The 22,733-nt window shown below is 42.4% G+C and overlaps 1 protein-coding gene across 1 annotated transcript in view; it reads left to right on the forward strand.

Annotated features, from left to right (window-relative positions):
* The window catches only part of ITPKA (inositol-trisphosphate 3-kinase A), a 50,497-nt gene extending 30,071 nt beyond the window's left edge, over positions 1 to 20,426 (forward strand). The window contains exons 3-8 of the mRNA XM_009277606.2: positions 4,925 to 5,021; positions 7,190 to 7,403; positions 9,114 to 9,318; positions 14,007 to 14,108; positions 15,224 to 15,295; positions 16,201 to 20,426. Coding sequence (XP_009275881.1) covers positions 4,925 to 5,021; positions 7,190 to 7,403; positions 9,114 to 9,318; positions 14,007 to 14,108; positions 15,224 to 15,295; positions 16,201 to 16,404 — 894 coding nt within the window. The 3' untranslated portion in view covers positions 16,405 to 20,426. The remainder of the gene's footprint in view (positions 1 to 4,924; positions 5,022 to 7,189; positions 7,404 to 9,113; positions 9,319 to 14,006; positions 14,109 to 15,223; positions 15,296 to 16,200) is intronic.
* Positions 20,427 to 22,733: the final 2,307 nt, after the last annotated feature.

The following is a 22,733-nucleotide window of genomic DNA, read 5'->3' on the forward strand; positions in this document are numbered from 1 at the left end:
CATCGCCCCCCCCCCCCCCCCCCCGATACTTACTAGTTTAGATGTGATTGGTGTTTTTAATTATTGTAATTGCTTCACTTAGGACTTAATTCAGCAAATTTCTCTGTACGTTGCCTGTTTGTCAGTGCTTGTCTGAGGGTAGTTACATGTGTTTAAGGTGTTCACAGAACCGAAATTTTTGATTTCATTTTACCTTTAAATAAGGGAGAGATTTTATTTATTTTTCCACAGAACAGCAGAGGAAGGTTCAGGTTCCTATCCCCTGTTGCCCTTAGGAGTCAGAGTGGCTCATCAGCATATGCTAGGAGAGAGATTTCAGTTGTTTTATACTTCTTGTAAAACAACAGCAGCAGCAGCAAACAAAAAAACCCCACCTAATCCAGGGAGTCTGCAGTAATCTGTTCGGTGAGCTTGGCTATTAGGATGTTTTAGCCCTTGTCCTGAAATGGTGGGATGGTTTCAGGAAAGCTGGTTAGTTCCTGTGGACTAACTCTTGGGGACAGTGAGGCCTGAGCCAAAACCCCTTAAAAACATAGAATCATAGAATAGTTTGGGTTGGAAGGGACCTTTAAAGGTCATCTAGTCCAACCCCCCTGCTAGATTTAGACTAGATATAAGGAAGAAATTTTTTACGCTGAGGGTGGTGACACACTGGCACAGGTTGCCCAGAGAGGTGGTGGATGCCCCATCCCTGGAAACATTCAAGGTCAGGTTGGACGGGGCTCTGAGCAACCTGCTTTAGTTGAAGATGTCCCTGCCCACGGCAGGGGGGTTGGACTAAAATGGATGAAACGCCTCCCAGTGAGTTTAATGGGTTTTCCTCAGCCAAGTCCTACTGGTGTATTTGGGCAGGATCATCATGGCTGTGCTTCTGCATACTAGCAATGTATGAGGTTGTGCTCTCATCATGAGAAAAGGCCTGGAGAAAGCTGTGCTCACAGGAACGAGTGGCTCTTGGTTGCTGCTCATCTTTACTGTTTCTTAATGGATAGGCATGATGGCAACAGCTACCTGTATCCGGGGTTGAATAGGTTGAGAATACCTCATCTGGCCAGCATCTTGCCTGCATGTGCCAGTGCTAACACAGAGCAAGTCTGCCACATCTGCTGCATGGATGTGTGCTTCTCTTCAGTGCTGTGCTTCAAATTCAGAAGAGTGATTCAAAAGAGTAATCCAGATAACACAGACCAATGTCAGATACCAAGCCACAATCCTTTGCGTGCATTGTAGCTGCGCTGTGGGAATCAGTTCTCCCATTCTCTTCCCCTGAATTTTTGTTCGTTTGCCAGGGACAGTTCCAGTGGCTCAGCCTGTCACACAGGCTGACCTGTTGGCAGAAAACTAGCTTTTCCCCTCTTCAGCATCCCACACCTTTTATTGCTTAGGGAGATATATATAGTGTGTCAGTTACAGCTCACATTGAGTAATTTATAAGCTGAATCTAAGTGTTAATATTTCTCATGTTTGCCTCTTGGCCCATTCGGAATGGTTTCCTTTTTCCTGTTGGAAAACTCTTGAGTATATTGATCTCAAGAGGCATATAAAACAGCATTGGTGATGTCAAGGGCATCTGATTCAGGCAATCCTGATACAAAGATATCTGAGTTTTCCCTGAATGTATGTGAATAGTATATACTGGCTATAATCTAGAAGAAATGAGGGCTTGTAGAAACCCAGGTAGAGCAAAAGATCCAGGAAGGCTGAGCAGGAATCTAGAAGAAAAAGGGACTGAGGGAGATATGGACTGCAAATACAGATGGGCAGTGGTAGCAGTCCTCTTTGCCATTGCAGCATAAAGCAGTGATTTGAAAAGCACATAATACCATTGCTAACAAAGAGGAAGAGATCTTGCTTTAGAAATAGAAGTGAGAAAGATTCCTCCCACAGCAGGCACACAAAGTTTTCATCTTCCCACTCACACCACTGCTCCAACAGCATGCCGCCCTGTTTGCATCCTGGCAATTTGCATCCTGGGTTTAGTGAGTTGGGAGACTGGAAGTTGCAGTAGGGGAAAGTGGAACTGCTGAACCCCTGCCGATGGCAGCATGCCCCATGGGTTGGATCTGGAAGCAATCCTTTCCCTCCTAGCTTGAGCCTCATGCTTTCCCTGTCTTGAGGGAGAAAAAGGTTTGTGAAGAGATTATTTAAAATAAAAAAAAAAAAAAAAAAAAACTAATAAAATAAGATTATTTAAATAAAAAAAAAAAAATTAAAAATTGTCAGTGTCTGCTTATTGGATGAGTAACTTAAACATAGTCATCCAAGGCAAGGCAAAATTAAAAATTGTCAGTGTCTGCTTATTGGATGAGTAGCTTAAACATAGTCATCCAAGGCAGCTGTAACCTAAGCAGCCAAAGTCCACTTGAGCTGGGGCTGAATTTGGCCCATTGTACTGTGGGTGTGAAGGAGAGACAAATAAAAGCTGCAGCTTCTTAGGGCTAGGTGGGAGGGAGGAGGCGGGAAAGCCACTGGAGTGTGGTGTTGCATTGACAGTTGATGTGCATTCTTTGAAAACCTGTGCTGCTCATCAGTTCTGGATATAGCAGTATGACAAGTCATTGGGAGACAGGATGCAGTTTGTTAGAAGTGGGACATTATGATGAGTATAGCATCTTTATGAGAGAGTTACGGAGCAACGCTGACTTCAGATTAAGGGATGGGGAAAAATCAGTGTTACTTTGCAAATTGGGCTGGAATCTTCAAAAACTAAATCTTTGGCAAGAGTTACATTCAAAGGGGTCATTTTAATTCAGAATGATGTTTACTTTCAACTGTTCTTTAAATAACTTAGAGCTGTGTGCCTCTAGAGTAGAAACAGCAGAGTAGACTGAAAGGCTTCTGCGATCAGTTAAATCTGGCAAATAGACTATACAAAAGTAATTTATCTTTGCTACTTGAATAACAATAGTTACATTGCACTTTCCTTCAGAAGGAGGCTATGGACATTTATAAGTAGTGTACAAGAGTCTCCCTCATCCTCACTAAACAGCAGCTAGCTCTGTGATAGAGCCACGTCGCTGTTTAGCGCTGCAAGGTTGCAGTTTGGAATGACTTAAAGCAAATAATACAGAATATGAAATCCAAATAATATAGAATATGAAAGGGTCCTTTAAACCTGCAGAAGGTATTTATAAAACTGGAGTTTAGCTAGAGCTAGTAACATCTGTGGAGTTGCAGTAAGTGCATCTGAGTCTTCATGATTCCCAAACACCCAGGATTTTCTTTGGATGTTTCCTCTCACTGGCACAGTATGTTATCAGAAGTATTACTGCTGCATGGGGCGCTTACATCAGACCGAGAGTGACTTCATTTCAGCTTGAACTGCATTCAAAGCCAAAATAAGTTAAATAGGAAGAAGCAATCTTATTTCAGAATAAGTATGCTCATATGGTGATTATACTGTTATGTCAGTTTATTTTGCAGCATAACTTAAAACTTTCTTGTGAAGACAAATCCTTAAAAGGTCGCTTGCGTCTGTGAGTTCACATATCCTCTTGATACATTCTAAGATAGCCACAGGGTTTTGCCCTCACACAGTGACCAACATTGCTAGAGGATACCTTATAAGAAACGTGGTATAAGTGAACAAGTTTGGGGAAGGATGGCCAGGTCAGGGTGTGATCTGGAGAGCTACACTTTGCCTGTGTATCATTGCCTGCAATTTCACTTCTTGTATTTTTCACTTCTACAGAAGTATAGTGTAGAAGACAATAAAAATCAGGTATCCTAAGCACCTAAATTGTCAGATCAGTATCCCTGCTAGAGGAGACATGGTTGTTTTGAAGGTGGATTTTTCAGGTGTTGAGCAATGACCTAAACTTGTTTCCAGTGAAATCAATGCCTCCCATTGATTTTGGTGAATCCCAGTTAGGCCGTTGATAAGCACTTCTGTAAATGCAGCCTAATCCCCAACTATACTTGATCTCGGCAAAAAACCCTCAGCACTAAATTGTCACGCACAAGTATTGTGCAGCTCCATTTTTTTTTTTTTTTCTCCAGCAGGGTATCATGTCCTAGTGACAGAAGAAATGAACCTACCGTCCTTGTTTGTAAAGCGCTTCGGGATCCCTCAGAGCATAACATGAACGCCAGTGGGCTGTGGTTCTCTGCCACCTGGGTTTCAGTTCCAGAGCATGAGACTTTGTCACTTTCTACTTTTTTTTTTCCTTTCTGCCTTTGCAACAGAGCACTTGGCTGCTGTTTGTGAGCAGCTGTTCTGTTTCCCCGTCTGCCCACAGTGGTATCCAGACAGCTGCGCTGTGTGGCAGCCAGAGGTGGCCAGAGCAATGCCCAGCTTTGTTAAAAAGTAACACGATTGGGAAAGAGGGGAGGGAGCAGGAAAATCCGTGACCTGGAGTAGATTCTACAGCACACTGTCAATGGGTGCTGAGAGAACTGGGTGACCTCCGTGTCCAACTAGAGATGCATTTTCTATGCATCTGTCACAGTAAGATTCACCTGCTGACTCAGAGAAAGCCGTTAATCACGAGGTGATGCTGAAGTTCTCTGGGAAAGGAAGTATTGCTGACAGTGGCAAACAGCTTATGTTCATGTCTCGTGGAAGCTTAAATGTGCATAAGTGTGTGTTCAGCATCTGCTCTCCTCATACTGCATGACTCGGACACAGAGAGGGTCAGGTGTGGCTAAGAACAGGCCTGTGATGTGCAGTATGACACTTTTTTTTATTTCTTGCAGGCAGCTTTCTTGTGGATGCTAGGGCATTATATTTAAGTATTTGTCCATTCTTGGTTTTATGTGTATGTTTTTCCAACGATGATCATAGTGTCTGTTTCGTGGTTCCACCTTTGAGCACTTACAAATTAGTGAGGAACAATTCAATGTGCATGAAGCTATGTGGTAGGCTTGTGGCATGTCAGGATTTCAGCTTTTGCCCAACTTAATATTTCTTTTCTTTGTATTCCAGAAAAAGGCATGGCATACAATTAAAACCATGGTTAACTTACCAGTCATCAGCCCCTTCAAGAAACGCTATTCATGGGTGCAGTTGGCTGGGCATACAGGTGAGATGGGTATCTTCAGTGTATTTGTCTCTGGAGTGGGGATGGCAGCAGCAAGGAAAACAGTGTTTCAGTATTTCTCTGTTTCCTTCCTTCAGGTAAAAGGAAGCAGGCAATATCACGTGAATCTGTGAACTAGAACATCTTTCCTTCAGTTGTGGTGGGGATAGGGAAGGGGGAGTGATATACCTGAATAACGAGATGAGCAAGGAAGCAATGGTCAGACTCTGGGGAAGGGCCAGGCTCCCGATGCGTTCTTATAAGGTGATATATGTAAAATATGTGTTAGAGGGAAACAAGAGGGACTGGGGAGTTGAAGCCCTAGTCCATCTGTTGCTGTTGGTTGTGGTATGGGATCATCTTTCTTGACGGGAGTAGCCAATGTTAGTTCCCTAACATTGGGAAGGATTACTGTCTGTGCCTATGTGTGCCTCAGCCCTGTCAAGGACAGTGTTTCTAATACCAACCCCAAACCCCTCATCTGAATGTAAGCCCTTGGGTGGAATAAAAATCTGGTGAAAATTGACTTGCTGACCAGGTGTTTGCATTGCAAGTCTGTCATTGTTCACTGTATGAGTGCAAGGAGCAGCTCAGTTAGCTGGTTCTAGTTTTGTGTCTGTGGAAGTTGGTAAGTTGCTCCTGATGTAGGCTTTGTTTCATTGGTAAGACAAAAAAAAAAACAGAGAAGTCATCAGGTTTGCTTCTCTCATGCTTCATTTAATTCCTATGAAGCCCTTGTTCCTAAAGTGCTAGTGCGGGGTTTATTAGTACACATGTGGGCAGGCACCTACGCTGCATCGTGCTTTAATGCAGTACCTGAACCACCTCTTTATATGCTAATACACTAATATGATGCACTTCAAAGCTGTGCAGAGAAATTTATTTAGTCCTAGAAATGGAGTAGCTGCATTTTGCACAGTGGTGTTGGTGGGGCTGACTTGTATCACGCAGAGTGCCAAGATGACCCAGTCTTATTGCAGTTTTTATCACAGTGTGTATGGGGTTGGCATGATTTGTGTGGAGTGATGCACTGGTCGTGTAATCATAACCCTTCTGGAGGCTTGTGTAGTAGGGTGGAAGAGGAGGGTTAAGAGGTTACTAGAAGCTGATGAGGAAAGATACTGCCCCACTTTGCTTTAGATAGTTTTCTGTGGTTGTATTTAGTCCATCCTTTTTGCAGCTGTTCTTCTCTGATATGACAAGTTCTTTCTAAACTAAAACCTGGCCATCACCACCCTCGCCCTTGTGCTGCAGCAGTGTCAGTTCTAGGATTTGTCAGAGAAGAACCAGTTTGCAGTGGCTGAAGGACCCTGCTATGATACAAGTTGAGCGTTAGACCCAGGATTAATGAGGCTCCTACTTTGGCACCTATTTTATGTCGTGTAGGTTAAAGGGTACCTCTGAATGAAACGTGTACTTTCCTCAGACGTTATTGGCAGGTTGCAGGACAGGAGAGTGACTTCCGCAGCTGGAGTCTAATTACTGCCAGTCTTGGCCTATGCAGATTGTCATTTGTACTGGATACCATTCAGACACTGGGTTGTAAAAAACCAATTGCACTATAGGCATATCTGCAGATTAGCAGGGCTCTGGAGAAGAGGCAGTACCTGGAGGTACACGCATGCGCAGTCACAGCGTGTGTGTGTAGAAAGGGCAGTGCTTGGCTTCTGGCCTGTTCGTGGCTGTTTAACGATCACTGATTGACCGTACTGCCTCGGTACGTACACAATCGGCAGGTATACCCGATGTGGGGATTAAGGACAAAGCCAACGTTGGCAGTGTTATGCAGCTCTGAAATAGCCTGTCAGAGGATTAATGAATTCTGGTTCGTGGCTTCTTCCTGTGCTTTTTAGTAAGTATAGTAGTGTTTAATAACCTAACAAAGAGTTTAGCATGGAAAAAAAAAAAAACAACGGATGGCCTGGAGCAGCTGCACTCCTTAAAGCTATAAATTCTGACATGGGAATGTATCCAAATGGACTTTCACTGCCAACAGCTGTGTTTGTCCTGGGTGTTTTATTTTTTATGAAAAGCATGTTATCTTTTCTGTTCAGGGGAAATCTTTAACTGGTGTCATGAGGCTGAGGTAGATGAAGCTGGAGTGGTGGGGGAAGGTGTTTTTCTTTTTTGCGGGTCAGTCTTGTCAGCGTGTGTTTGATTTTCTTTTTTAGGGAGTTTCAAGGCAGCTGATAGTGGGAAGATTCTCAAACGCTTCTCAGAGAATGAAAAGGAGTGTTTTGAGCGATTGATGAAAGACCCGCTACGTTCCTGTGTCCCTTGCTTCCATGGTGTGGTGGAGAGAGATGGCGAGAGCTACATTCAGCTGGATGACTTGCTTACTGATTTCGAAGGGCCTTGTGTGATGGACTGCAAGATGGGGATAAGGTGGGGTACATGAAAGAGAAAGTGCTTTCTAACCCAAATGCATTTGAAGGAAGTGGGAGAAGGGGAGGATGTGGTCATGCTCTGTCTGGAGGAGTTTGGTAACATTTTTGGAGCCTTAGGATTCAGTCCAGACAACCTGTTGTTGGTTTGGCAATCGCCTTGGACAACCTGAGAGAGTATGTCCCGTCGTTGCCTGATTGTACATGGATTCTGTAAACTGACTGATTTATAGCCTCAAAAAGTATCCACATCAAGATATTTTTAGGGGTGATTTAAGACAAAGTTTCTCTGCAGTGGCGTGATAATACATAGGAAAAAAATTACACGATTCATTCACTGCCAGTTCATTTAACCTTTGTGTATGCAGTGATTCAGAAAACCCCACAAAGAGTAAAATTCCCATCTCCAAATGTGAATGACTGCATAGCAGTGTGAAAGCCCATTTCCAACGCTTGAATGAGTCTTCGTTGGTATTGATCTTTTCTGTAAAGAAGAGAGTTGACCATCTGCTCAGGACTGACCTGTGTTTTTCCCTACTCTGACATCTCCACAATGCTATCACCTTTTTCTCCAGATTCTCACTTTCTTTTCCTTTTCTTGTCTGTGATTAAGAGGAAAACCTAAAAAATGTTATCAAAGCATAACAAATAGATAAGGAATCTGTTGAGAGCCTGGAGTAACAGTACAGAGAGGTATGAACTGTCATAGTAGTCTTTTGGGTGCCAGCTCAGATGCTCAAGAGTTATTGTCATAAATGAGTTATTCAACTTACAGGAGTGCAGACAAGCCATTTCAAATAGATGAAGGATCTTAAATGAATTGTCAGCTAAATCAGAGTAGAAAGTGTAGCACTGGTACGCCCAGGAGAAAGAGGAGAAGGATTTGCAGCAGTACATATTTTATTCAAAGTAGGTGACATTCTGGTAATGAGTGACAGCATCTCCTAAATACCAGCCTGGGTTATTACACTGTGATGAAGAAAGTACACTCAGGCGCCTGACAAAGTGCAAGCTTTGTGGAGAGAGACAAGCTCTAGGAGTCCAGTGGAACGTAGGGAACATGGATAGTACCTTTCTAACAGTTACCAGATTAACGGGTTGAGTGATAACAGCAAAATGTGGAAGGCTTGTCACCCTTCACCTTCCCGTTGTTAGTAACCTCTTCTGGTTTGGAGTTGCCCGGATAATCTGCTTTACTCTTTCATTTTTACTATATGAAGAGTGATTCTGTCTTTCATTGTCTGATGCATTAAGTGAAACCTTAATTGCTTTCTGAGGCCTAAAAAAATCACACATAATGATGTTAGGTTTTTTTGAGGAGAGAGAAGACAGTAAGACTTCAGCAGCCCTATTTGCTTTTGATTTCATTGTAAGATCCCTCCTAACTGTCCTCTGAAAATACAGTTGTATTTCATGGCACAGTAGGAATTCAGCTTTCTCCCATTCAGTAAGGAGGACATAACAATAACATGTAACAGTAGTAAAGCTATAGTTAGAACAAGAAGTGAATGACACAATTCCTGATTCCTGCAACTGTTTCACTAAATATGCCTGTGCAGTCATTAGTCCGTGTTCTTTAGTTTCCCCATATGCAAAACTGGGGTAATGATAATACTTTCTTGGTTGACATTTCTTGAGGCCAGGTTATAAGTTGTAAAAAGAAATGTTTGGGGAGTCCTTACGGTTTTGTTGGGATGTGATGTTTTTGCAGGACATACCTGGAGGAAGAGTTGACTAAGGCCCGTGAGAAACCAAAGCTGCGTAAGGACATGTACAAGAAAATGATTGAAGTGGATCCTCTTGCTCCCACAGCTGAAGAGAATGCCCAGCATGCTGTCACCAAACCCCGATACATGCAGTGGAGGGAAACCATCAGCTCTAGTGCCAACCTGGGCTTCAGGATTGAAGGGATTAAGGTAATAGCTTCACTTCTGCCTGTTCTTGGAGACCGAACTTTTTTGATTTGTTGATTAATCAAAAAGTTAGTGCGCATCAGTAGCCAGGTTTTCCAAAGGATTATGTGAAAATGCACTAATTAAAACCACAGAGTACAGTGTATTGTGGTTTTAAAGCATCCATAGTAATTACAACAGAGTAGCGTCAATGAAGTTATGCATCAAATGCACATCAGCCATACTTGGTTCAACCACAGAGACATTGCAGGAAGGACCCAAGCAGGTACACAGTGTAGATACAATGAAAATGAGACTGTTATAAGGAAGAATTCAAAACTGAAGAAATAACTGCCTCTCCCCATGCAATTACTTTTTTTTAATCCAGGAACTATACACATTTATTCCAAGTGAATCACAGTGAAGTGTTTTTGTTCCAGTTACGTTTATTTGCAAGTCATGTTAAAAGCATTAGCTTAGATATTCTTGAGATTGAGGAAGCCCCTTTTCCTTTTAAGTACATGACAATATCTGGTATAGACGGAGCTGGAATAAAGACAAAACAACCAAAAATAAAATTTCTCCATCAACAAAGTCCGTCTGCTGTTCTTGATGGAGAAGTTTGTGCCCCTATACCATTCCTTAGGGCACTACCTTACAGCCATAGAACAACCCTGGCAGTTTTCTTTCCTCCCCATTAATTCTTTATATTTGTTGTGCCCCATGGCAATGTCAGACACCTACCCAGAAACCCAGTAGGACCTACTCTCAGAATATCAGCCACCTGACTCAGTTACTTGAATGTTAACACTTGCTGGAATCCAGAACCATGCTTTCTGCTTGCATAGGCCTGTCACAGCTAGCCTTAAACTAGTTTGCTTGGGTTTAGATACTGGTGTACCTGTAGCAGCACAGAGCATGGTGAAGGCTGCCCAAACCCACCCGCGCCCTGGATGAGTACTTGTTACCTGAAGCCCATGATGGGACAGCTATGAAGAAGTTCGCATGGGTTACCCTGTGTGATTTCAGGATGTTCCCAGAGTATATACGTTTAATTTAGGTATCTTAGGACATTGTAAATTATTATCTGGATGAGTTTTGCTTCCATTTCATAGTTCAAGCACACAGGAAGAAGAAAGGGATAAAAGAGGGTGACGCTGATAAGCAGAGGCTCTTTAAACATCCCTTTCTTTTCTGCTTCCCCGTGTTGTCTTCTCCCTTCCTCATTCACAGATTCTCCTGCTGTGATATGGGAACTAGGGCTTCCAGCTCATGCTGTGCTGGCCCCTGCACGCTGTGCCACCCACTCCTGGCTGTTAGACACAGGCATCTTTGCGCAGGAACCGTCTGGGTGGTAGATGATCTGGCTCCTGTCCACCCAAGACACTTCCTGTCTTACCCTTTAGCCATCTAACAATGTTGTCAAGATACCTGTTTTATTCCTAAACCACTTAGGTCTTTGGATGCTCTGTGTAATGGACTCGGAAACCCAGATGATCTCAAGACCTTTTATATATGTTCTCGGAAAGGTAGTTGGTCAGTGTAGAAGACTTACAGATTTATGTTGAGTCCTGGAGAGTGACTGAGCTGAGGGAGCACAAGGAGCTCCAGTAAAACCTCCTGGCTTGTTCTTTGTGGTTTGGCTGGTTATCAGAGGTGGGTAGGAGCAGTATGGCATGCAGACTGCATGATATTTCCCTCTGTTGAGACAATGCTGTAACTGTGCAAAACAGGACACACATACTTAATTTTTCATTAAGCACAGGAAATGCTTTGGAGTACTGTAGTGCATTACCTTTTCCTCTATCTCCCTGTGCTGTTACAAGGGATGTAGGTGGTATTCTCTTTTTTTTTTTTTTTTTTTTTTTTTATGGAGAAATGGTGACAGAAACTGAGTTGTTAAAGCAATACAGCTAGTCAGTACTCCCTACACTGTTTCACTGTAGCTGAACTGTACATCCAGTTCTGTATATTTGCAGAAAAGCAAAGCCATGCTGCAGATTCTCATTTTGAGAGGAGAGCCTAAAAGGATCAGTGGTGCCAGCTAGTGGTTGATGGGGAAAAAGGGGTTTCTCCCTGAGTGTACTGCTAACTGCTGGAGTTAGCTGAACAGCTATGTTGGGTTTGGTCATTCAGAAATATTCCTGCCCTGTGGCTGCTGGAATAAGAAGCAGAAGCAAAGAAACTGAAATCACAGAAGCCCTTCTGTGAAGTGGCTTCCAATAAATGAGATCTGATTCATCATATGCACTCCCTCTTCATCAGTGGGGTGCCTTTTCTTTTCAGGTTGATCCATCTCTTTTTCTTGCCTTGCTTCCATATCTCTGAAATCAGGCCGGGTTCACTTACGGGATTTGTCCCGCTTCCTCTTATCAAAAATAGTTGGAACCATTGGGTTTCCTTACAGCTGGCACCTGACACTCAGTCTCTTGTGCCTGCCAGATTCAGAATGCAGGTTTCCTCTCTGGAAGGGGCTGTCTGAAGGCTAGGCATCACAAACATTGTCTCTACAACACTAATAGTTTTGCAGAGCAGAGATGCATGGGGCTGAGAATCCAGAGTTCTGGCTTCCCATTCTGTCACTGAATCTCTGTGCAGTTCGGGAAGTTACTTCTTCTTTTGGTGTCATTCCTTTAGCTGCAGATCAGGGATAGCCATTTTTCCAGGAGGACGTCAGATTTGATTCATAAATCTTTGTGAATCCATTTTAGGTCACGACCTTAACCCAGAGCCCTTTAAGGGAAGTCTGCAGAGGAATCTGAGCAAGACCACACAGGTTAAGATAGGTAGCACTATTTTATGGAGCAGCCAAACCTGCCCTCCTGCTAGCCGTGTCACTGTCACATCTAATGAGAAGTGCTGCAAGTGGCTCACTAGCTGCACTGTGCAAAGGACTGCTCTGCTGTGCAGGAATGTATGTGGAGGCCCTGACAAAGGCATGACTTCAAGGAGCAAGTCAGGCAAGCGCCTCCTGAGGATCAGGTACATCCAGAGTTGTTGCAAGGACCTGGTATAGAATACGAGGGATGGTGCCATTCAAAATCTGGATGTTGTTTGCAGCAAGTAAAGTCAGGCAGCAGTTACGTTTCCTGCCAACCACTGCAAAGGAACGAAATCATAAAAGTGTTTCTAAACAACAGGGAAGCAAGCAATTAGTCTTTCCAGACAAAAAAGGATGAAAAGGGAACACGCAGCAGCTATTCCAGACTTTGCTCTGGGATTTGGGGCACAGGGAGAACTTATTTTTAAAACAACCTTACTCCAGTGAAGAGGTACAAGGCATCAGACTAAGTTCCAAATTTCTATGTGCTGCTGAGTATTATCATACATCAGATCAGATGGCTCCTAACTTTCACTGCCTACCTGCTGAACTTCTCTTGCATAACTTACACATCTCATCAGGCTGACATGCCACACTTGTATCTGGCCCACAGCCTTGGAATAAAATTCTGTTTATTCTGCTGCTAGAAAGTCTGGTAAGTGGGAGGCTGTTCTGCATGGCTTTGCCATTCAGTCAGTTCATTCTCTTGCATGATAGATCTGGAAATTTAGCATTATCAGATTTTTTCGAGGATATACTAGGGGGCGAGTTCTGCTGTGGAGTAAACAGTGTTTCACCTGCTAAGACTGGAGCGGAATTTACCCAGTTTTGTTGCAGTGACTTTTAACATGTGCGAGGGAACACATTTTGATGACCTGTTGATTTACTCTTATAATGGACATGAGGGATTTCATTGGACTGATACGATGGAGAGGAATACAGTTTGATCATATTGCAGGCTTTTAGTGGATAAAGGCTATCAACTGCAATAATTGCTGTATTTTACATGCATGTCCTAAAAGCTCATATTTGTGTCTCTTGAAGCAACAGGCATGTTCCTGGAGAAATGCATATTCGTATAGTCTATGTTGACAGATACCTCTGATTCGTGCACTGCTCTTGCTTACTTGTAGCCCCACAAGCACAAGCTGGTCACTACCACCACATAAAAAGACTTGTTTTTTCAGTAGCAGGATGATTCTGTACTGAGTTGTACCGCTAGCCCGAAAATAGTCTGAATTTCTCTAGGACCCAGCTGGATACAAGCATGCACACACTGTCCTTTGCCAACATTCATGCACCTGCTTTGTCACTGCTAGCATTTGTGTCACTGCTAGCATTGCAAATTCAGAGTTGTTCTTGGCTGCAACTAGCTTTCCATTCTGTGACTTCTGGGTCACATTAATGTGCAAAGGTATATTGGGAACTGAGTCTTAACGGCAATTCTTTGATTTCCCCATTGAAAAACAAACCAAAAAAACCCAAACAAAAAGGACTAGTAAAATTTGGTTTGAAAATGTCCCCTTACACCCCCAGCCAGGGTTTGACTACACCAAGCTAGATGAGAGGACAACCAAAAAGGTCACTGTGGTTTGCCCCATTGAACTTTGCACTGCTAGTACTGACATGTGAGAGAACCCTCCTGCAAGCTGGTAATATCATGAGTTGTTTTTTTTTAAACTGCACTCAACAGGAAATGAAGTGCCACTTAAAGTTATCCAATCAGCTTTTGTATCTTTTCTCCACTTCTTGCTTGGTTTATCTGCTCTCTTCCTGTTCAACTACTCACTTTCATCTGGTTAGCAAGAGCTGAGTGATGGTTCAAGAGGATTGACTGATGAGGGGAATGATATGTATGTAGTATAAATCATCTCTGTGTGTTTTTGTGCAGAAGGCGGATGGAACATGTAACACAAACTTCAAAACTACGAAGACACAGGAGCAAGTTCTACAAGTTTTTGTGGAATTCATTGAGGGCAACACAACTATTCTGGTGAGTCTGAACTCTTCAGGTTCACTGATCTTTGACCTGATGAACTTGCTTCAGGGCCACGTGTCCTCTGGTACAAGAAAGATCAATTAAACTATAAAGGAAGAAAATGGTTTGGACTTCCATTCCCTCTCAGCAGATGGAGTGGACATGGGGACTTGGTGGGCTATGAGAGTAGTTGGCTGAGACCAGTTCTGGCAGCTCTTGCCATGAGTTCACCTGAAGTTCCTCATGCTAGCAAAACATCGGTTAAGCTAACTTATGACTTGCCATCAGCTTCAACCATGAGTGTTAGATGCAGCAGTGGGATGATGATGTCTAAGCAAGTATTGTGTTGGCAGGAAAACTTGTGATTTGGGAATTCAGTCTGGAGAGGATAAAACCAGAGCATGGGGGCAGGAAGTGAGATTGGTGGCTGGCTGTGCTCCTATGTGTGAGACTCGCCTCAAAGAGCAACTCGTGTATGCTACTTCATGGGCAGCACCGCAGGCATGTGGTAGATGGCATAACATGTCTCTTGTCTTTGGAACTTCAAAGGATGCCATAGTGTTTTGCTGCAGTGTAGAAGCCATTGTGAAGGCAGATTAGCCCTCCAGGAGGAGCATGCTTGGTAACACAGGGCAGCATTAAAAGCGTATACTAGAGCTTTATGTATTGGGCCTTGATTTTTTTTTTTTTTAAATTCCCTTCCCCCCGCCCCCACCGCCCAACACAGTTGGAGCTCCTTGTCTCTCTAACACAATTTCATTCTCTCTTCACTGTGAAGAACTGAAAGATTTTTAATTGCTTGCAACTTTTTTCTCTTTATTAAAAAGAAAAAAAAAAAAGGGATGCAGAAGGTGTGCAGCCAGATGCTACCTCACTGCATCCGAAGCAAGACAGATAAGTATGCTTGCTGTGACGCATGCGGCAGAGGAACTCCAGTCTGTTCATTCACTATGAAAGCCTGTTGAAGTGTGTTTTCAGATTGACTTTCAAATGATGAACCTGTTGTTTTGAAGGACTTCTAGCCTAAATTTAACATGATCTCTTCATTATATTGACTCTTGTAAACAGAGTATCATCATTCATTCTTTACTTAAATGTTTACGGGTTGTTTTTTTCTCCTTTTTCTCCAGAAAAAATACCTCAAGCGTCTGCAGGAAATTCATATCATTCTTGAATCCTCAGACTTCTTCAAGCGACATGAGGTGAGCAGTGAATGTAATGCTGTGGAGGTGCATTGCTGCTTCGTTTGGTCATTCAGATGTACTTCGGAATAGCCTGCTGTATTAGTAGAAAGGAGTTTGTAGTAGAAGAAAACTACTTGTTGTTAACAACACAGATACCTCAAAGCCTTCATTGCAATGATACAGATGATTAAACCAGTTGTGGAATAATAAATCATCCCATCTTTATAACATCCCAGCACTTATAGCTTTGGGCCACAGCAGGGAATGGTTTATTAGTACCAGTTTCCTGTGGTTTCTCTAATCTCAGAGTGTTCCAGTGGGAATCTTTATGGGGGAATGGTAATGTGGAAGCTTGCATTTGGTACAGTAGCATTCAGTTGTAGTTTGACAATGAAGACTTTATTAGTTATACTGGATTTATGCTGAAACACTGTATAATTCTGCTCTATATGTTCTCCTTGTATGCTTTGCTGTGGAGAAGGCATCATTAGCATTGTAAGTTATGCTTGTTACAGCTCCAGATTTTGAGATCAGGTATTTTGTTTGACCTTGTTGATTTCCTCTTGCCACTAGAGGCATTTTTGTTAATCACGAGTCATGGTCTTTCTTTGAAAGTAGTCACTGGCTTTTGTTGAATTGCTCAAATTGAGACCTGCTGCCAAGTGAGCTGGAGAATTGCTTTTCTTCCCTTTGTCTACTTGGGTCCCTTTTCCCATCTACAGGCCCATTTATACATTACTGATTAATATGGTTATGCAAATTGGGCATGTAAATTGTCAATGTGTAAGCACAACCCAAAAGTCTGTTAGGTCACAGGTGAAGAGGTCATCTGAGGAGGTAATCTTCTTAGTGGGAAGCGTTAAGTGATGGGAGAGAGCCAAAGATGTGTTTTTTTAACCACATCATCTCAATCTGTCTTCCAGGTCGTTGGAAGTTCACTACTCTTTGTACACGATGGCAGTGGGAATGCCAATGTGTGGCTGATTGATTTTGGAAAGACCACCCTTCTCCCTGATGGGCAGACACTGGATCACAGGATCCCCTGGCAAGAAGGCAACAGGGAGGATGGGTACTTGTTGGGACTGGACAATTTGATTGGCATCTTGGAAAGCATCACTGAAAGATGAGTTGAGAATGGCACAAAACTTGCAGGGCTGCTCTGAAACTTTCTGCTCTACTGGGATCACTCAGTTAGAAGGAAACCTTTTAACTCCCTCCAAACTCCTGAGGTCATCAGTACAGAGGGAGCTGCATCCAGAACCCAGCAGTTAGTCATCAAAATGACTTTGCATTGGCCCTCCATGAACCTAAATAACTCCAGATTGGTCTGTATTGCACCAGCCTAACTTCAGACTGGTCCTCAGAGAATGAAGATCTCCATACTCTGGAATCACACCAGCATGAGTCAAGAGATCTGTATGGTAAACCAGAATGATTCTGATTTCTGGCAAACAGATGGGACTCCAGATTACCTCTTAGTGAACCAGAGCAAGTGCGTGGGGATTCAGGGTAGAAATAACAATTTTTCAGGGAACTGCATAGTTTTGAAACCAGCAAGAGTGTTGGTTCCCCTCCCCCCCCCGAATTCTAAGTCTCCTTGCCTCTGTGTACACTATAGGTTGGACCAACAACTTCTGCTGCATTGTGTTACAGTGTGCACAAGGTGGAAATGGGTGATAATCACAAGAAACCTAGAGCAAAGAGAGACAGCAGTTTGTAGTGGCTGGATGTGGTAACTGCTGTTGACCATTCCTCCTCTTCCCTACCCTAGCCTCGATTCACTTCTGTCCAAGAACAGTCTTTGCTTTTATGTAGCCTCTCAGGAGATTACAAATACTCTAGGGAGAGAATAGCAGCCTATTGTCTCCAAAAACATTTGACTTTCAGACTGGGTGGGCTGCTGGAAAAGTGCCTGGCTTGGCAAGTTTGGCCTCTTGCAGCTGAACTGCAGTTCTGAAAATCAGTAATGACTCTTTCGCACACAGACCAGGGAACTAAGGTTTTTTTTCCAAGGCTTGTTTATTTTTCAAGACAAAACCCCTATGCACGTGCACACACACGCTCGCACTAGTAGCCAGCAATCAATGTGATCTCTTAAGATCATGGTTTGACTGTCTCCTAATGCACATGACTTGTTGGCCATGTTCCTGTTCCCACATACGATGCGGCCACTTAAGTATATAGACTGGTGCAGCGATCAGGAGGGTAATGTTTCTGCATTCACAGCATTACACTAATGATGAGATAATTCCCAGGCATCCTTCCTCCAAGGTATCAGCTGTTAACTCAGGGCAGTTTGGGGGAAGGAATGTCAATATATCACATGCCCTAGTCCCTGTCTGGAATTGCAGGGCCATCTGTGGTTCATTCTTTTGCTGTGGCCCAGGCACAGCCACAGAAAATTTACAGTGTTTAGGTGAAAATCAAGAAAGACTGAAGTGGTTTCTTGTAATGGCTTCACATACCTTCTCTCTTGGTTGCTTCTAGTCACTTGAACAGTTCTTTAAATACTAGCAGTATAAATACTATCAGTATTCACATGTTCACTCACATTCCAGGTTTTAACATTAATAATGTGATGATGCAGTTTTCAAAATGAGGACAAGACTTATGTTACTATTTGGTTGTTAATCTCCTTTCAACATCTAAAGCTGGTAATGCACATTGATCAGAAATTGCTGTCTTTTGCCAGTGTCCTATGTTCAGAAGAGATTCTGAGAACTTCAGGATACATGAAGGTGACTCCATGCTTTGGGAAACTGCTGTTTCGATAATAATCGTGATCACGAGCAAAAAAAGACTGTAGAGTCCAGATCTGGAATGACATGTATCTATAACATTTGTAATCAGAATTGAACAGCCTAAAATAATTTCTAAAAGGTGTTACTTTAGATAACACACTACTGTACTAAGAGATCAGCCAGATTTAATAACTTTTTCATCACCTCTAAACAAAACAGCAGTATTAAAAATGCAAGCTCAGTTGTGACCTAAAAGTTTAGACGACATACAGTGGGTATTCTGTAGGAAGTAATGACACATGGAAACATTTCATCCTAAAACAGAAGTTGTTTGAAACTGTTAATTATTTTTGCAGTTCACTGCAAATTCAGACTTCTTCTGTGGCCTCCCAGAGTCCCTCTCAGTTCTGTTTTCCTGATAGTATGTTAATGAATTTTCCACTCAGATGTTTCAGAGGGTTTATACTTTCTTTTTAAAGTGACAGCGAGCCTTCAATAGAGAGCACAGATATTATCATTCCAGATGCCTCCTAACTTTTGAACTGTTATGAGATGACAAATAAATCTGTGGTGAATTTCATACAATTTAAAAAAAAAATCTTCCTCCTTTCCAGCAGCCAACAGGTAAGCCACTGGTGAGCAGTGCTTAAGGAGAATAGGAATTAAATAGGTCTCACAGGGGAGGACTTTAATAATACCTTTTCTATGAGACCTGCAGTTGCAAGCAGTCCTACCGTAATAAAAAGAAAAATTAGAAAAGTTAGAAATGACACTGTTAAGGTGATAGAATTCATTAGTGGTTTGCCTAATTAATCTTCAGAGTTAAATTTCTTTCTTCTGTTACCACATGTAAATCTTTTGCACCAGTGTAACTTACTTTCTAGAGGGGAAATTTGGAGGGTAAAAGCTGATGCTCAAATGTCAGTTGAGAATTTGAGACAAACTTTTAGAATGACTGTCCAGTTCTAAAGGAGAACTAGAAGCAACGTGGCACCAGTAGCTTCAAAAAACCCAAGTGCTGCTTAGCACCTGGATGGTTTGCAATACGTGGTCTTGGGGGAAAACATGGAGAATGATCCATTCCTCTGCAGTAGTTGAAAAGGTCAGGGAGAAAAGAAAACCTCTGCTATAGCAGACCTTGGTCTGGAAACTCATTCTAGATGATAAATAGTTCTAGCAAGTTAGTTTTGAAATGGCCCTTTGGCTTGCCGAGGGTTTAGAAGGGAAGAAGCCACAATCTTCTGCTGCTGTTGTGGGAAAGGAGAAAAGGAGGCAGCTTTTCATCAGCAAACTGCAAGTGTAGGACTGCAGCTGAGCACTGGAGCTCTAAGGGGCTGGAGGCTAAGAGCTCATGAGCAAACTACCACAGGGTAAGTTAGATACCTTGATTCACATCAGATGGCCCAGAGTGCCTGTCAGTGCACACTCACTTGCTAGTGTGAGGAAGCAGCATAGCCTTCTTTCACTATGGAGTAAGTTGCCTTGAATAAGCTTATATTTACCAGAGGGTCAACATGATGCCTTTGCACAGGCATGTAACATAGAAGAGCTGATGCATGATAACCGAGGTACTTGTTTACATACAAGTCCAGAATGTAGTTCTGTAATGCCTCCGCTGAGATATTGCCTCACTCCGGAGGCACCGAGAGCACGTGTGTTTGAACAGCATGGTAAGATATGCTGGCCCAGAGGCACTTTGGTGCTGAACAGCTAACCTCTGACTTAGGCACCAAGGTCTTTAAACTCACTAGTTAGATGCAGCACTGCTTACTGCTCTGCTGCATTGCGTTCCTGCGTGAATCTATCAGTAGGACTTCTCTCCCTCAATTTTGGCAGTGACTTGGTTTTTTGGCCTTGGACAACTATCCTAGGCCTCAGTTTTGTTCCCATTTTACAGATGGGAATAGTACCTACTTACCTCACAGGAATGGTGTGAGGCTGTCCTTCATTATTGCTTGCAAGATGCTGTGAGATTCTTTGGAGGAAGGTGCAATATAGAAGGAAATGCACAAAGAGATACATCAGCAAAGTTTAAAAATGATGGGTGTTGGGGCCCCACAAGGATATAAATTTGGATGAAATTTAATCAATGTGGTAAAAATTAAATCCCTCTTAATTTTACACGGGGGAAATCCACTTAACATCTGATCCAGTTCCTATTATAGGGAAAGATTTCAATGGGAGTTGGACCAAACCCTTAAGTATCTCAGAGGGCTCTTGCTATTTTTTTTCGTATTGCTGTTGTTATTATTTGTTATTCTTAAGGTACTGAGATCAAATGGCCTGTATCATCCACAGTGCATCTGTTCTGAACACTACAATGCAATGCTGACCATGGTCACTTTTGACATTGACTGTATTGGTTGAGTGTTTGTTATTCTGAAGTGTGTATGCTACTAAATAAATGAGACTGGAGGAAAAAAGACATCCACTGTGGTTTGGTCACAGGACAGTAATGTCTTTTCTTCAAGAATTTCCTTAGGGAAGGGACAAAAACTATTTATTTCAGTGTTTCTTGTACTTTTAGTCTTTAGCATCTAATATTTCCTAAAACAAAAGCGGTTCTAAGACATACAGAAGCTAATGTTGGAGCTTGGTTCCAAAACCCATTAGATACATTTGCTTTAGAACCTGATCCACACAAAGCTCAACAGCTTCCTTCGAGGTAAGCTCTGTCTCAAAAATCTCAGTTCATAGCCTACAGTATATCAAAAACTTGTGATCGAAAGGCACTTGGCAGACTCACAGCAGTTAACTGTTCCACAGGGCAGTTTTGTGTGGTGGCAGGGAACAAGCAGTCAACCCTCCAGGACTGGCAACACTTCTCAGCAAGAGAGGTGTCCTCTTACCTGTGTGCAAAGAGTACTTAGCAGAGAGGGAAACAAATAACCACCATTAGTGTCTCTTTATTTTGTGTTGCAAATATAGAAGTATACACTTGTCCAGCTTTAAATTGCATAGAAGCAGGCATGTCATCTACTTATGTACAGTAGTCACCCAGAAAGTAAGTTGGCAAGAAGTGCTGCCATGGTCAGAGGTAATGACAAATCAAAACCTATTCAACTAAATGAAAAAGTCATGTGATGAGATGGGAGGATGTTAGTGATGTCATGCCTAAGGTCTCCGCATCAGATTGAAAAGGGTAGGCAGCCAGGAGAGAGCATGGCCACATCTACAGGAGAAACTGTCTCGCAGAGCTCTGCTGCTCAAGGGTCTGAGGAAGCGTGGTCCCTGGCTGACACAGCTGTGGAGTTGCAAATACATATTGGGGAAAAACCATACTCCCAGCAGTAGCCTTCTCTTTTGGGTAAGTAGGGGGAGGGTACTGGAGATGGAGTAAGTTACACTTGCAAAAGCCTGTAACTATTTAATTAGACTTGCTAAGCTTTCTCAGTGCACACCTGCCCGTTGGCAAATCAGTGGAGAACTTACCTCAGGAAAAGGGTTGATATGAGGGGACACCTTAAATCTCTGCAGTTAAAAATTCTGTTTCTTTAAAGGGTAAATGAAGATACAAAACACTTAAGTTGAGGAGAGAAAGGAAAGAATTCGGAAGCAAGAATATCATCAAATGTGAAAAGAAAGCAGAGAAAGGCAAATTGAAATTTGCATTATTATTTCATCTTTTGTTATTCAGTCCCCTCTTTAAAATGTAGGTGTGAGGTTGTATGAAGCAACATAAAGTACTAATGCTGAGCCCAGAAGAAAGAAACCCAACAACTATATACACAAATCTAAAACCCAGTTGGTAACATGGTAAAAGACAGACACCCATCAGGAAAAGCAATTTATAATAATCCTATAAATGGCTGATTCTCCAGTGGGGAAGTGTTGGAAGACTTTTCACATGGATTACAGGACTGAATTAATCCCAGATCTCCAGCTCACGTCATTCCTCTAGGAAACAAAACTGGGTTTTGGCTTTCAATTGCCAAAGTAATCTAATTTTGACACTATGGGTTCAACTCATTGATTATGCACTAAAAGTGGCTCCTTTAAAAACAAGTTTCAAGCAAGTTATATTTTGAAATGGTAGCAATTGAGCACTATGAAATTTGTGATTGTATGAACACTAAGTTTCAGTCTCAGAATTGTAGGACTGGAGGTTGTACTATACGTCATTGTGACATTTTTCTTTTTAGATAACATGGTTTGGACAGCACGTAGCATTTCAGCATCACAACAGGAGCAATATTAGCATTATTTCCTCCAGGATATTAATTAAAAATTCATTGTCTGTGAGGGTTTTTAAAAGCAACTAAGAGATCAGATACGCAGAGAGAAAAACTGTTACAGGTCAAAGAGTCATGGCAACTGTGCTGACAGAAGATTGTTTACCTTTAGTTCCATTTGAGGGAGTTAAAAGCTTATACAAAATTTAGGTTGCTAATGCACATTCTTTTAAAATTGCTGGCTCTTTCTTCTAGTGCCCATTTGGAACGTGCAGCTCCATGTTCTGTCTCAAGACACTGCATCTGGCTCAGTACATCCCTGAGCTACGTGCTGTTGTAAACCAGCAAAGTATGCCTAGGAACTAAATAATCACTACATGCTCACTCTACTCTTGCAGTTGACCTTCAACACCCCACTGTTGGTCATTCTTAGAGATAAGAACTGGGCAGGATGGAGTTTTATTCTGGCTCGGTGCAGCTTTGTCTATGCTCTTCCTGTAAATAAGTACCTTGACAGAGCTATTCAGTAAAAACAGGTATTTG

Source organism: Aptenodytes forsteri, unplaced genomic scaffold (assembly GCF_000699145.1).
Source record: "Aptenodytes forsteri isolate BGI_AS27 unplaced genomic scaffold, ASM69914v1 Scaffold146, whole genome shotgun sequence".
Classification (NCBI taxonomy): Eukaryota; Metazoa; Chordata; class Aves; order Sphenisciformes; family Spheniscidae; genus Aptenodytes; species Aptenodytes forsteri.